Below are 16,308 nucleotides of genomic sequence, written 5' to 3' on the forward strand. Positions count from 1 at the left end.
GATGAAAAAAGCCTCCATGACAGAGTTGATTACATCTGAGCGGCTCCTGGTAGCAGAAGCAGTATTCGGGCTCCCCTCGGAGGGAAGACGACCTTTGACCTCCGCTGAAGAGCGTCCAGCTCCATGATTACAGAGCATCTGTGCAACTCGATACACGCCAGTGTTTCATAACATCTCTACTTCCATTTAGACATAATGCACCCAAATAACATAACTGAGAGATCACACAATGTGCTGCAAGAAAATGATTAGCTAACTCAGTATATTTGTCTGGTTTTCCAGTAAAAATATCTAAATATTTTTAAATCAAGATACATTTACTGAAGAAACTAACTGACTTCAGATAAAGTCTTGGTTTCTGAAAAGCTAATGAGTTCATTAGGACCTAAAAAAGCAGACATTACCATATTTCCCATGTTGATTAAATTAAGAATAGCTAATTTTGCTGTACTACGAGTTTTTCTTAAATGTTTTATTTAAATATACAAATGAGGCATGTATATTTAAATAAACCACATTTCATGAACCAAATTTTTCTGAGCCTACTGGCAGATCTATGTTATTGTTTTAAGCAAAATCTTGCTTCATTTGGATAATTTTTTAGAAAACAAGACTTAATATCTTAAGTTGTTTTGCATTTCAAGTAAATGGATCAAAATATGTTTTGTCACCAAAAAAAAAAAAAAAAAAAAACTAATTCAGAAGACTTAAAAACGATGCATTATGATGCCTCATTATGAATTTTTATATAAATATTTTTAGGAGCCTGATCCCTCACTTTTATTTATGGAAAACAGAAACATCAATGTATATGTATATATGATTAATGTTTAAATTTTTCTTTAAAATACGATCTGCCCAGTATTTATTTATCTCTCCTTAAAAGTTGAGTTTAGGGCAGAAAACCTAAATTTAATAAGCGTGAAAAAGTTGACATATCTGCAATATTTAATAAATAAATAAATACAGGAGGATGTTTTTCTCAGCAGTAGAGATTCAGATAATGGCGTTTCTGGGGACACGAGCAGACCTTCATGACCTCTGACCTTTGCCCTGGAGGGTCTGAAGGGCTGCATCAAATGAAAGCTGTTTCGATTTGCCACAAATGATCTGAAAGAGCCAAAGTCACAATCTATAAGAGCCTTTCTAAGAATTTCTAATGGGACAGAGTAAAAAGAAAACATCACACAGAAAGAACAAAGCACTAATTAAAGCAATAAGCCACTCGAGGCTGTGATTTAAACACACATTATGGGTGTGAAACCATCTTAACCACAGGGAAATCACTGCAAACGAAGGCATCAGGTTGCTTATTGCTTTTAAAACAGTACAAAACACAAAAGTTAAATACATTTGGTTATGGATGCTTGTTTCTGTCACAGAATAAAGCAAAAAATAAAAAAATAAATAAAAGTAATTGCTAGTAAGTTCATATCTCACAATTCAGACATATTTTCTCACAATTGCAAGTTAATATTGAGTTTTTTTATTTATTTATTTATTATTATTATTATTATTATTATTGTTATTATTTTTCCAAGGTAGATACATGCTTCCATATCCAGAATTGCTATTTATTTACTTAAAATTGTAAGATATAAACTTGCATTTCCCAGAAGAAAAATCAGAATTGTAAGATAAAGTCGTAATTAGTTTTTTTTTTTTTTTCTGTGGTGGAAATAAGCTTCCATATTAAGTACTATTTAAAAATAAAGAAATACAAAAAGAAATAAAAATAAAAGGCTATTCTGAAAAAAAAAAGTCAGAATTGTGAGATAAAAAGTTGTAAATACCTTTTTGTTGTATTCTTCTTTTTGTTGTATTCTTCTTTTTGTTGTATTCTTCTTTTTGTTGTATTATTCTGTGGCTGAAAAAAAAAGTTTATGAGATATAAACAGAATTCTGAAAAAGTCAGAATTGTTAGATAAAAAGTTGCAAAGAACTACTTTATTACTCCATGACAGAAATCATACTTAGTAATATTAATCACAAGGAAAACAAACAGTTCTTCAGGTCACAAGATATAATTATCTGAGAGCTACAGGTCACTACACTAAACAATCACAGGATACGATGAAATATGTAAGTTAACAGATTAATAAGAAATGAACAACTTTAAATGCATTTCTGAAATATCTCGTGGTTTTTCTGCTGTGAGTCCTGGTTAATCTCTGAGAGACTCTTACTGTCAGCGAAACCCTTCACTCTTTGACTAACAGCTCAGTGGAGTCTGTCTCACAATTTAATATTTATATATGAATGTCAAGAATTCAGAAGTGTATATATTTATAATGCTTACACTACACAGAAATAATATACAATTAAATTATGCTTATTTTAAATGTATTGTGCAGGCTAAAAATATAATAAGCTTTTAATAATCTTTTAGTGTGCAAAACCATGATAATATGAAACGCTTCAAAACTGAGCTCACAAAGTGATTTTAAGCATTCATAGTCAAATCCATGTTGAAGTGTTCAATGGATTTTTGTTGCAGTGTGTCTTTCCAGTAAAACAAAAAAAAAGATGCAAAAACAAAGTCCTCGACACGTTGAACCAGATGAGTTGGGCTTTTTGCTCCACGACTGTTTATTTACAGCACAGCAGACAAGGTATTGTAAGAACATGGCCATATACTTACACTCTGAATTAAACTGACACAATGATCGGAAATGTTTGCTTTTCGGCAGATCAAGAAAAAATTAACTATGAAATTAGAGCTCTCTTTCAGAGAGAGATAATACCAGTTCCTTACATAATACCTTATTGGAATAGTATTGTGGAGAATAAACCTTCTCCTTCTTCTTTATTTTAGAAATGCTCCTACACTGAAAAATTTTGGTCAGACTTTTTGGCATTTATTCAGTGTTATTTTGTAAGTGACTTCTCTTTTTGTTTTCATTTGGATTGTTTAACCATTCAAAAGAGAATACTGGAAAATATTACATAATTAATTTATGTTTCCTGTTAGCTAAATTTCACATTTAGCTATAAACAAAATTTTACTGGCTATAAAACTCTTTTTTTCTTTATTCAAGTTGGACTTCGCGAATCATTTGAGTCAGATCGCTACTTCAGAGCGGGATTACGAATCATTTGAATCATTTGAGTCATTTAAGTCAAATCGCGACTTCAGAGCGGACTCCCGAATCATTTGAGTCAGATCGCGACTTCAGAGCGGATTTGCGAATCATTTGAATCAGATCGCGACTTCAGAGAGGGTTCGCGAATCATTTGCGTCACCTGAATCATTTGCGTCATTTGAGTCAGATCGCTACTTCAGAGCGGATTCGCGAATCATTTGAGTCAGATCGCTACTTGAGAGCGGGTTTACGAATCTTTTGAATCATTTGAGTCAGATCGCTACTTCAGAGCGGATTCGCGAATCATTTGAGTCAGATCGCTACTTCAGAGCCGATTCGCGAATCATTTGAGTCAGATCGCTACTTGAGAGCGGGTTTACGAATCATTTGAATCATTTGAGTCAGATCGCTACTTCAGAGCGGATTCGGGAATCATTTGAGTCAGATCGCTACTTCAGAGCCGATTCGCGAATCATTTGAGTCAGATCAATAATTTAATAAATAAATAAATACAGGAGGATGTTTTTTTCTGCAGTAGAGATTCAGATAATGGCGTTTCTGGGGAAAATAAAAGTAATTGCTAGTAAGTTTATATCTCACAATTCATACATATTTTCTCACAATTGCAAGTTAATAATGAGTTTATTTATTTATTTATTTTTTTATTTATTTATTTATTCATTATTATTATTATTATTATTATTATTATTATTGTTCTTATTATTTTTCCATGGCAGATACATGCTTCCATATCCAGAATTGCTATTTATTTACTTAAAATTGTAAGATATAAACTTGCATTTCCAAGAAGAAAAGTCAGAATTGTAAGATAAAGTCATAATTATTATTATTTTTTTTTTCTGTGGTGGAAATAAGCTTCCATATTAAGTACTATAACTTCACTACTTCAGAGCGGGTTTACGAATCATTTGAATCATTTGAGTCAGATCGCTATTTCAGAGCGGATTCGCAAATCATTTGAGTCAGATCGCGACTTCAGAGCGGGTTTACGAATCATTTGAGTCAGATCGCGACTTCAGAGCGGATTCGCGAATCATTTGCGTCATCTGAATCATTTGCGTCATTTGAGTCAAATCGCTACTTCAGAGCGGGTTTGCGAATCATTTGAATCATTTGAGTCAGATCGCTATTTCAGAGCGGATTCGCGAATCATTTGAGTCAGATCGCGACTTCAGAGCGGGTTCGCGAATCATTTGCGTCATCTGAAACATTTGCGTCATTTGAGTCAAATCGCTACTTCAGAGCTGGTTTGCGAATCATTTGAGTCAGATCCCTACTTCAGAGCGGATTCGCGAATCATTTGAGTCAGATCGTGACTTCAGATCGGATTCACGAATCATTTGAGTCAGATCGGTACTTCATAGCGAATTCGCGAATCATTTGCTTCATCTGAATCATTTGCGTCATTTGAGTCAAATCGCTACTTCAGAGCGGCCCTTACGAAAAATAACCATGGTTTTATTATAGTAAAACTGTAGTAACCCATGGTTTTTTGGCGTATTGACTGCCATTTGTAAAACCACAGATTTACTACAAATACCATGGTTAAACTATGGTTAATATAGCAAAACCATGGTTAATTTGTGGTTACCATGGTTTAACTACAGTATCCATGGTTTTTTGGTTTTATTTGTAGTAAAACCATGGTTAATTTTCGTAAGGGGGGTTTGCGAATCATCTGAGTCAGATCGTTCAGAGCGGATTCGCGAATCATTTGAGTCAGATCGCGACTTCAGAGCGGGTTCGCGAATCATTTGCGTCACCTGAATCATTTGCGTCATTTGAGTCAGATCGCTACTTCAGAGCGGATTCGCGAGTTTGAGATGAGATGAATGCACAACATGTCTCCTACAAAACAAACAGGAAAGCAGAGTAATTAATGTTGAGATGATAATTCTTCATGTGTTTTCATAGAGTCAGTTGCTGATGTTCTTATTTATTTTAACACTGCTTAATGAACAATTTTAAGGTACAACACTAAAGGCAATTTTTTTTTTAATATTTTATTTTTTATATATATTTTTACATATATTTGGCTTCTTAAAGATTAACATTTCAGTCAACAGTTCTTAAAAGAGTAATGAACATATTAATAATACGAAGAAACTTTTTACCACTATAAAGAAAAAGTGTCAATGTAAAAATATGAATGATTAAAGTTGGTTAATAAGGTTTAAAAATAAATAAAAAGGGACACTTTAAAATGCAGATTTAAAATTGATGGGCTCAAAAAAACTAAACAAAAACAAGACAAAAATGAAAATGAGCCAATGTAAAAAAATAAAATGGTTAATATTGGTTTAGATGGTTTGAACAAATCTGAAAGGGATACTAGGATGTAGAAATATAGATTTAAAAGGCAACAACATGAAATACAAGAAAACTAAATCAAATAATAAATAAATGACGAGAAGAACACGGTGAGGATCGCGTGAGAGCTGCAGCGAACAGAAAAAAAGCTGTGAAGTACTGCGTTAATCTCCAGAACCAGTTCAGAGGACAAAACGAGACAAAATCAGTCCTCAAACCCTCCTGCTAAACAAGGACAAAGACACGCAAGATCAAAACACCAGAAGAATCTCAATCAGACTCGAAACACGCTTGCATGAGAACTCAGATCTTCTCTCTCTCTGCGTCTTTTTAGAGAATTTAATCGTAGGATCCACAACACACTGTTGATTGTCACTCTCCTTTGTTGCTTTTAAGAAGGTTTGAAGGCTTCAGATGAGCAGCATGGCATTTGCCGGGAAGCAGGATTGAATAGAAGGTTCTGGTTTTGACACAGAGATAAAGAAACCAGAGCTGAGCTCAAGAGGATTAACTCACATAGACAGTCAGGAACTAATCGATTGTGAGATAATAGACCTGTACATAAACAGTGAAGGAACATCACTGCAGGATGATGAGAGCAGGGACAGAAGGTCACTGGATCATGGACTGAAATAACTGGACTTCAGGAAGGAGCAGATTCTTCACTACAGTATGAGCTCCAGAACACAGACTGCTTCGAGGGCCACACTGGACTCCCACACAGATGTTAATACCTACACCGGTTCTGTTCTGCGACATATCAACAGAAGTGTTGACAGGGTAACAACCCATAAAATAATTAAACTATACCCCAATCAGAAACCTTGGATGAAAGAGAAGGCAGACTCCTGTTGAAGGCATGCAACGCTGCTTTCAGATCTGGAGACTGTGAAGCCTACAGTGTATCCAGAGCCAGTCTGAAGAGGAGAAATCAAATATAACTACAAACAGCATATTGAGGGCAGGTTTAAAAACAATGACCCTCAACACATGTGGAAACGCATACATGCCCTCACACATCAACACCAGCATTTTACATACACCATACGACCTGAAAATGCAAAAAAATAAGTTCCATTGCAGTTTTGTGAAATATTCCTTTTTGTTTTTGCCTGAAAAACCACCTCATGTGAGCGTAAACACATATTTGTGATATATGGGTGCATTTCCATTAGGCGTGTTTTCAATTTAGCAATTTGAAGGTTAATAAAAATGCACCTATTGACAGCAAACTTTTTCATAAACACAGGACAACAGATGAAGGAGTAGAGGTTTTATTTCATTACTTTAAAGTATGTACAGGTTCTATCCAAGGAAATAACAGAACATATGTCTATATGTACAATTCATTTTTTTTACATTATGTCTTTACAAGAAGTTTCCTTAAAAAAAAAACAATGCCTTGCTAATACATGGAAAAAAATACACACACTCAGCAAACAAATGAAGCGCTGCAAACACACATAAATAAATATCAACATCAACATTCACTGACTGCCACAACAAATATCTCTACAGCCAAAAACATATACAGTTTACATCATTTCATCAAAAAATACACACATTATCATTAATAAACAAAACACTCTGTTAATTTGAGTGATATATTGCTAACATATTATAATTATAATAATATTAGGTGACAAAGATGGATTGTTTATGCCCAATCAAAGGAAGAGCTGAAGAGTTCACCCAAAAAAATAAATAGTTTAAACACACTCATGTTGTTTTGAGTTATGAGCTAAACTTTTCCCAAAAGCATCTTCAGCCTAAGTAGACTGTCAAAAAACACTGGCTTCAACAATCTCTGCAATCTAATCAGGCCTTTATGAAAGAATGATATGCTATTGTTGCTACTGAAAAAAGAGCTGCATTAAGATTCTTCAGAAATGAACAGCATATGATTTTGCAATGACATGATTTACCTCACCCGTTGACTTTAACCTTCTGAAATGGAGTAAATTCACACGTCGTTTACGAGTTTGAGGTGATTTCTTAATCAAAGTTGTTGCAATGAACCCATAGAGCTTAAGAGCGACCGGAGGAGAGACGCTCAGATCAGAACATCTGAATACTGCGTCCATCGAAAGCTGCAATTAGCTGCACGTCGTGTCGCGTCTTCTGAGCGTCTCAGTGTTTCTCCGCTTAAGACTTCTGATGCTGCTTCTGATGATGATGAAGACGGTCTTCTGTAAAGAAGGATTTGTTAGGTTATTTGAAGTCAGGTTTTGAACTTTAATCCCAGCTTTTATGAGCATATTTATAAAACAGGCCTCGGGTCTCCGTAGTTTTGTGATTCGTCAGATCCATGCTGCGATGATGAGCGCTAGAACCGGTTTAGAGAGGAGAAATCAATCTACAAATAAAATATTGGTCACTTTTGTAAATAATCAAAGTATAGCGCATCCACTAGTAATTATATATAAGTAAATTGTTTTTTTACCGATGCAAATATGTTAGAAGCAATGCATCGCGATAAAAATGCCAACTTGTAGCAGAGCCACAGTTTTTTTTTTTTTTTTTTATCGTACACTTTGTTAACTTTCATTCATTCATTTATCAGAAAACTGTCAACAGACAAATGTGATGTTAAATGATTGAAATATTAACGTTCAACCTCAGGGGAACTTCAACTAAATATTTTAGGTCAAAGCGTTTGACTGACAAAAAAAATTTGGGAATCCCTTGATCATAATATCAAATGACATGCAATCATGTAATCCATAAAAAAAGTAGCTAATCTGATTATGAGCATTTTGGGTTTCTACAGAAATACATCGACTTACTTTGCAGAAGCGGTGGCCGGTCGGGCGTCCGGAAGATCTTCTTTGTCGCAGGTCCTTCTCCCGTCGCGGTGATGACCTTAACCTCGAATCTGTAGAAGCTGGCCGGCCGGAGGCTAGACACGACCAGAAAGTTATGATCCTGGAAAACATTACAAAATACACACAGCTTTTAGACTGGAACATCATCAGATCCATCACTTTTCATGGAAATGTAATGTTGTAATTTCTGTATAATCCAGTGGATTTTCTCTTTTCAGAATATTCAGCTCAGATTATTCATGAAAGAAGTTCATGTAGATGTTTCTCCAACATGTCTTAGCGTGAGACATCGTTTTCTTCATTTCCATGTCTGTCATGAGTTCACTGGAAGCCTTTCAGATTTACTCGTCATGAAGAATTAAATCACCCATAAACATCACTGCTTCCACATCATTCATACACACATCCAATCTGATAATGATGGCGTGGCAACATCTGAGGACTCATGCGAACGAGAACTGGACGCAATTGAATTTGATGTATTTCAATCTGATTGAGTCGATTAAAGCTGAACTGTTTGTTCTAAGAGGAGAGCAGCCAGTGTTAGTGATGGAGAAGATCTGCTAGATGTTTGACAGCACTGATGTCAGATGAAGAATGAGTTCAAAATGACAATCCATCCCTGAGAACATACTAATAACTACCATACGAGCAATAATAACAACTCAAATAAATGATTTACTTCAATATAAACCTGCCCATTATTGCTGGGTGGCGCAGCTAAAAATTATATATCAATACTTTTCAGCTTTATATTTAATAATAAAAGGTGAGCAAACGAACAGCCTCTGTGCCTCATGCAGCGCTCGATTCATCAGAAGGATCCTTGTGTATCATATTTTACACTCTTGGACCTAAATATGTAACCAATTTTCCATGAGAGGCACTCTGGTAAGAAAGCACGGGCCAAGAACACGTAATGTAAGTGTAATTTATGTAGCTGTCATGAGAGAATAGCGTGTGTGTGGAGACGACTCACAGGTGGCAGGATCTGAGACTGGGAAATGATGCTGTTGGGAAGAATATTCAGACGGCTCGTGCTGGAAACCTCCGCCCATGTGACCTGGAAACCCGTGATGGGCTGAAGCCGCTGCGCTCGCGACACCCTCCAGAGGAATCGAGCCGACACATCACCGGCATAGAAGCTGAAGGTCACTGTCAGATTCTCAGGCTTAGCCAAAACCTTCGACGGCGCTATGGGTTTGAGAAAAACATCAAATATATCAGGACAGCAGAGAGTTAAGGCTCGGGCCACAGAAAATCACACAAACATTTCAGGATCCATTTAGATTTTTATAAATATGACAGGTAACAAAAGAAGGACAAAATACATTCTTAAAAATTAGGGAACTGGTCAGTTAACGAAAGGGTTTTATTTAAAGGGTTATTACTGTTAACTAATATTAAACAGATTTTGAAAACATTTTACACAACAAATTACTAAAACTTTAACTAAAATGGAAAATAAAACTAATTATATATTTTTTAAAAGTAAAAACACACACAGAGAAAAAAATGCTATGCTTTAACGGAAAACAGAAATTATAAAATACACAAATTCATTCAAAATGTGGCTAGAATCTATCATAGTACTGTATATCAAAGGTAATAAATTAACACTGTTATGGGCTCAAAAGGACACTCCATCACAGTTTTACTGTTGTTAACTAAAATTATCTGAACAAACATTTATGTAAATTGACACATTATAATGTTAACTAAATATTATTTATTTTAAAAGGAACTAAAATAAAACTCAAATGATTCGCGAACCCGCATTGAACTCCCGAACTGATTCAAATGATTCGGGATACCCAAACTGACTCAAATGATTCACGAACCCGCTTTGAACTCCCGAACTGACTCAAATGATTCGCGAACCCTCCACGAACTCCCAAACTGATTCAAATGATTTCAATCGCTAAACTGACTCAAATGATTCGCGAACACGCTTTGAACTCTCGAACAGATTCAAATGATTCGCGATCCCGCTCCGATCTGCCGAACTGATTCAAATGATTTGCGATCCCGCTACGAACTCCCGAACTGATTCAAATGATTCGCGATCCCCAAATTGACTCAAATGATTCGCTAACCCAATTTGAACTCCCGAACTGACTCAAATTAAACGCGATCCCGCTTTGAACTCCCAAACTGACTCAAATGATTCGCGATCCCGCTACGAACTCCCGAACTGATTCAAATGATTCGCGATCCCCAAACTGATTTAAATGATTCGCGAACCCGATTTTAACTCCAGAACTGACTCAAATGATTCGCGATCCCGCTACGAACTCCCGAATTGATTCAAATGATTCGCGATCCCCAAACTGACTCAAATGATTCGCGAACCCGCTACGAACTCCCGAACTGATTCAAATGAAAAAAGGGTTGATTGGGGTTCTATAACCATAGAGTTCATTACTCAACTCCAAAGAACCTTTTATGCTAAAAAGGTTCTATAATGATAAGAAAGAACACTTTTGGCACAAAGGTTCTTTAGGCTATTATTCATTCATATATTACATTATTCTGCAACATTTTCTATTTGTAATAAAATGATTGTGTGCAGTAATTTTTGGAGAAAGACTGTAGTGCATTTTTGGAGAAAAACTGAAATGGCACTCTTCGTTGTGATATTGATTAACTACATAAAATTATATAAATATATACATTTTCTAACCCACATATTTATTCATAAATGCATTTGAATACACTGAATAATGCAGTGAAAGAACACACTCAAATACACTCGCGCCATGCGCACTAGTATGACTTAATGTAACTTTACATTAGTCTAGATGAGTGCACTTTTTAGGCACGATTTTAGTTTTTGAATATACTTGATACTGTTAAAAGGCACATCGTTAAAACAAAAAATACGAGTTCACATATCACACCTAAACACGCCTGGAAAACGTAATTAGAACTAGCTACTAAATTAGTAAAAAATCCTATCCATATATATATATATATATATATATATATATATATATATATATATATATATATATATATATATATATATATATACATAAACATTCAAAATATTGATAAAAACTATAATATTAGATCAGTGATACTAAAATAATCCTGCAATATGCAGCCATAAAAACCTATAATATTGTTACAAAATATATTTTCTCATAAATAAACCAGAACTTTTATCTCACTTTAATCCCTGTAATGTAAATGTAATTTTTCAAGCTAAATGTATGAATTGTATGAAGCCGTATCCTGAAAACAAACACTTCCTGATGAGTGATAAACATGCTCACCCGTGTCTTCAGGACAGATGATGGGTTTGACGCTCTTGCTCCTGAGAGTCGTGCAGGACGGCGTCAGGAAGCTGATGCTCTCATCTTTGGAGCGTTGTTTGGCCTTGAGTGTGTGAACAGTGACCCTGTACTTACAGGAGAACAGCAGACCGAGGAGATTGATGAAGTTTTCCTGCAAAAAAAACAAACATTTTTTTATCAAAGAGTGACATTAGCTATGTTAGCAACTACCCTAAAACACAGACCCAAGCAATGTCTAAAGATATGGAAGGTGGACGGGGTCAAAAGTCTTTAAATGGAATGTTTGACGTGTGTATCAACATACACTGTTTGTCATTTGTGTATTACACTTTTATCAGTTCAAAAGTATTTCAGACTATATTTGCACATGTGACATGATGTTGTGTTAGTATCTATACGTACACAAACATCAGATTTCATATTTACTCATGAAGATGTAGTAATGGTTCACAGCTATGCATGTCTGCAAACATCAACCATTAAATTTGTTCATAAGGGATAGTATATTTTACGTTATGTGTGTGATGTGAGTCTTAAGTCATGATTTGTCATTTACTTCTTAGCCGTTTAGTTGAACTTTCTTTTCCAAGTAGAAAATTCATCTTTACCTTACTAGCACAGTAGACTAAATAAACTAAAGAAAGGATTCATGTATGGCTAAATCTAGAGGTAAATCTACTTTAGTAGAGTTTAAGTTATACTTTTATTTTAACTATTGCACGTTTGAACACAAAGTCAAGAGACGCGTTCAAATTGGTCTTAATGTGGTAAAACTGTTCATCTGTACACATGTTACCCCTCTCTCCCGGGTCCTCACCACCACGCCATGCACTTGCTCCGAGTGGGCCTCGAACCCGTGTCTCCAGCTTGGGAGGTGGATGCACTAACAAGGAGGCTAAATGACTGCAGCCACTAGCGAGTGAGGTTTACCTGCACAGCACCTACTCGCTGGTCTCCGTTACACACACACTTAAAGACCCATCTCTTTAACCTGGCTTACAAATAACACACAAACATGCTTCTAATATCCAAATCCGTTAAAGGATTTTGAGGCTGCATTAATAAGGAAAACCGGAACCGGGAACATTTCCCATAATACCCGATGTACCTTCTACATCATTAGAAGAATGGCATCTACGCTAATATTTGTCTGTTTCTCTATTATTCCGAGGTCACCGTAGCCACCAGATCCAGTCTGTGTCCAGATCAGAGGGTCACTGCAGTCACCCGGATCCAGTACGTATCCAGACCAGATGGTGGATCAGCACCTAGAAAGGACCTCTACATCCCTGAAAGACAGCGGAGACCAGGACAACTAGAGCCCAGATACAGATCCCCTGTAAAGACCTTGTCTCAGAGGACCACCAGGACAAGACCACAGGAAACAGATGATTCTTCTGCACAATCTGACTTTGCTGCAGCCTGGAACTGAACTACTGGTTTCGTCTGGTATCATTGACTTGATTGCATATAAATTCACAGACACTATTTAAACTGAACTGAGATGACATCATTGAATTCAATGATGAACTGCCTTTAACTATCATTTTGCATTATTGACACACTGTTTTCCTAATGAATGTTGTTCAGTTGCTTTGACGCAATGTATTTTGTTTAAAGCGCTATATAAATAAAGGTGACTTGACTTGACACTACAGAAACATGGCAAAAACTGATGCCTTAACATGGCCATAATCCGATATAAAGCCAATATGTTTGGAAAAGCTAAAAATGTAGTTTTTCAGTCATGAAGGGATGATTAAACTGGCCTACAGAAAGAGAGTGTGCGCTTCCTAGCAGGTAGCATGCGGCGCGTTGAAGAACGCAAATTGGGGGCCGCAGGTTAAGGCTCTGGTGGGACTGCTCTGGGGGTTTGATAAATTTAATCCCGCTTCCTGGAAATGTGCTTTTAATGCTTGTGTTTTCTTAGGCACTGGAGCACATTCTGAAACAACACGCGCTAATCAGCTTCAGTAATGAAGAGAAATGAGGCTGTGCTCCCGTAAGAGGCTCTGTGTTTCTGGAAAGCAGAAACTCTTCATGAACAATAACACACTGACCTGAGTCACTGATTTCTGCAGCGCTCCGGTTTGGTTGTGACTGCAGTATTCAGGCATCCACTGAACATGATAACGGTTCACGACAGCATCTGCGAATCAAACACCAACACAAAATAAGCATCCCACAACGCACACAACCTGATCAGCATATATTTAGTGAGGAAAACATCACTTGATTATTCAAACTAGATTGTACTGGTTTGTTCAGTACATTAATCCATTACTGATCCCAAATTACCTGACAAAAATTGTAATCCACTACATTACACATTTTAGGTAATATAATCAGACTACTTTTTGATTACCTTTAGATTACTTTTGATGTAACTCGTTTATCGGAAAGATTTAAACATGATAGCCTTGTACCAGATCGATATTAAAAATACAAAGAGAAAGAAAAAAATATTTTGTTCCGCAAAACAAATCGAACAGCAATGTTTATAAAATAAAGTGGTCAAAAAGTGAATTAAGACCATTGTTATTTTTCTAAATTGGACTAAAAATTAGAACATAAAGTTACGTAATCAGATTTATTTTTTAAGTAACTCTTTAAGCCTTTACAGTTGCCAAAATATAAATTTTGGTGTTTCTAAAAAGCCTAGGTGACAACAAGTAACGTAATGTTACTTTTTCATGTGATATTATAATAGATTACTTTTTAAAGTAACTTTCCCCAATGCTGATCATAAACAGAAATACTGACCTTATAATTAATAATAATAAATAATTTACTTAAATACTGTGGAAGAAACGCAAAAAGAAAGCAGAAAAATATTGACTCAGAAATGCCATTAAAATCCATGAAAGATGCAAGATGCATGAACAACAAGAGTAAATAATAACAGCATTTTAATGTTTGGCTGAACTTTTCCTGATGGTTTCTTAGTAGGGTTTATCATCATGAAGAACCTGCACACATTTCTCGGAATCAGGCATTAAAATGAACAGCGGGACGAGTCTCATTTGATTGGTTTCCTCCTGCGCCGGCGATTACAGAACAGTAGAGTCTTGCTGCGCTAATCAGCAGTGTTTATGCAACGCCTCTCGTTTATTATTCATCAAGCTGTGCCGTTTGGATGTCAAACGAAACATTTCAGATTAGACTCGACTGCAGGCGTCCAGATAAAAGAGCCTTTGAAGGAGCCAAAGGAGAAAAAAGAAGAGAAAAAAGGAATCGTAGCTGGAGAAGAAGAAAGAAATATTGAGTAAAATAAACAAATGCTGCGTCCAAAAGTTAAAAAATGCTCATTCTCACTTCTAAATCCAGCGTTTGTCTTCTGGTGATATCATATGCTAAGTTTTCCAGTTTGAGCTATAAAATATTGTGCCATTCTACACCTCTTTGACCTGGCCTCCACAGTCACCGGACCTGAACCCAATCGAGATGGTTTAGGGGTGAGCTGGACCGCAGACAGAAAGCAAAAGGGCCAACAAGTGCTAAGCATCTCTCGGGGAATTCAAGACTGTTGGAAGACCATTTCAGGTGACTACCTCTTGAAGCTCATCAAGAGGATGCCAAGAGTGTGCAAAGCAGTAATCAAAGCAAAAGGTTATGTTTTTGTTATGTATATAATTCCATATATAATTCCATATGTGTTAATTCATAGTTTTGATGCCTTCAGGGTGACTCTACAATTTTCATAGTCATGCAAATAAAGAAAACTCTTTGAATGAGAAGGTGTGTCCAAACTTTTGGTCTGTACTGTATATATATATACACATATATACATATATATATATATATACACATACACACACACACACACACATACATATACATATATATACATATATATATATATATATATATATATATATATATATATATATATATATATATATATATATATATATATATATATATACCCACATATATATATATACACACATATATATATATATATACACACATACATATATATATATATATATATATATATATATATATATATATAAAAAGTATGTATTCACTAAGAAAAACTTACATGCACCAACATACCAATTCATATTAATAACTAATTCTTTTAAAAAGTTTGAACTGATTCACAGAAATTAAAGAATCGCAGGATGTCACAGTATGCACTTTATGGACCATCACAATTACAGGTCCTTCTCAAAAAATTTGCATATTGTGTTAAAGTTCATTCTTTTCCATAATGTAATGATAAAAATTAAACTAAAATATATTTTAGATTCATTGCATAACAACTGAAATATTTCAGGTCTTTTATTGTTTTAATACTGATGATTTTGGCATACAGCTCATGAAAACCCAAAATTCCTATCTCAAAAAATTAGCATATCATGAAAAGGTTCTCTAAACGAGCTATTAACCTAATCATCTGAGTCAACTAATTAACTCTAAACACCTGCAAAAGATTCCTGAGGCTTTTAAAAACTCCCAGCCTGGTTCATTACTCAAAACCGCAATCATGGGTAAGACTGCCGACCTGACTGCTGTCCAGAAGGCCATCATTGACACCCTCAAGCGAGAGGGTAAGACACAGAAAGACATTTCTGAATGAATAGGCAGTTCCCAGAGTGCTGTATCAAGGCAGCTCAGTGGGAAGTCTGTGGGAAGGGAAAAGTGTGGCAAAAAAAGCTGCACAACGAGAAGAGGTGACCGGACCCTGAGGAAGATTGTGGAGAAGGACCGATTCCAGACCTTGGGCGACCTGCAGAAGCAGTGGACTGAGTCTGGAGTAGAAAC

General features: G+C 35.7%; 1 protein-coding gene across 2 annotated transcripts in view; it reads right to left on the reverse strand.

Moving 5' to 3' along the window:
• Positions 1–6,672: 6,672 nt before the first annotated feature.
• LOC113052891 (anosmin-1) overlaps positions 6,673–16,308 on the reverse strand; it is a 37,063-nt gene continuing 27,427 nt past the window's right edge. For both annotated transcript variants that reach the window (XM_026217346.1, XM_026217347.1), the window contains exons 10-14: positions 13,599–13,687; positions 11,518–11,689; positions 9,219–9,433; positions 8,201–8,339; positions 6,673–7,603 (exon numbers count right to left, since the gene is read on the reverse strand). In XM_026217346.1, coding sequence (XP_026073131.1) covers positions 7,560–7,603; positions 8,201–8,339; positions 9,219–9,433; positions 11,518–11,689; positions 13,599–13,687 — 659 coding nt within the window. In that variant the 3' untranslated portion in view covers positions 6,673–7,559. The remainder of the gene's footprint in view (positions 7,604–8,200; positions 8,340–9,218; positions 9,434–11,517; positions 11,690–13,598; positions 13,688–16,308) is intronic.

The sequence above is a fragment of the Carassius auratus genome, chromosome 34, assembly GCF_003368295.1.
Source record: "Carassius auratus strain Wakin chromosome 34, ASM336829v1, whole genome shotgun sequence".
Classification (NCBI taxonomy): Eukaryota; Metazoa; Chordata; class Actinopteri; order Cypriniformes; family Cyprinidae; genus Carassius; species Carassius auratus.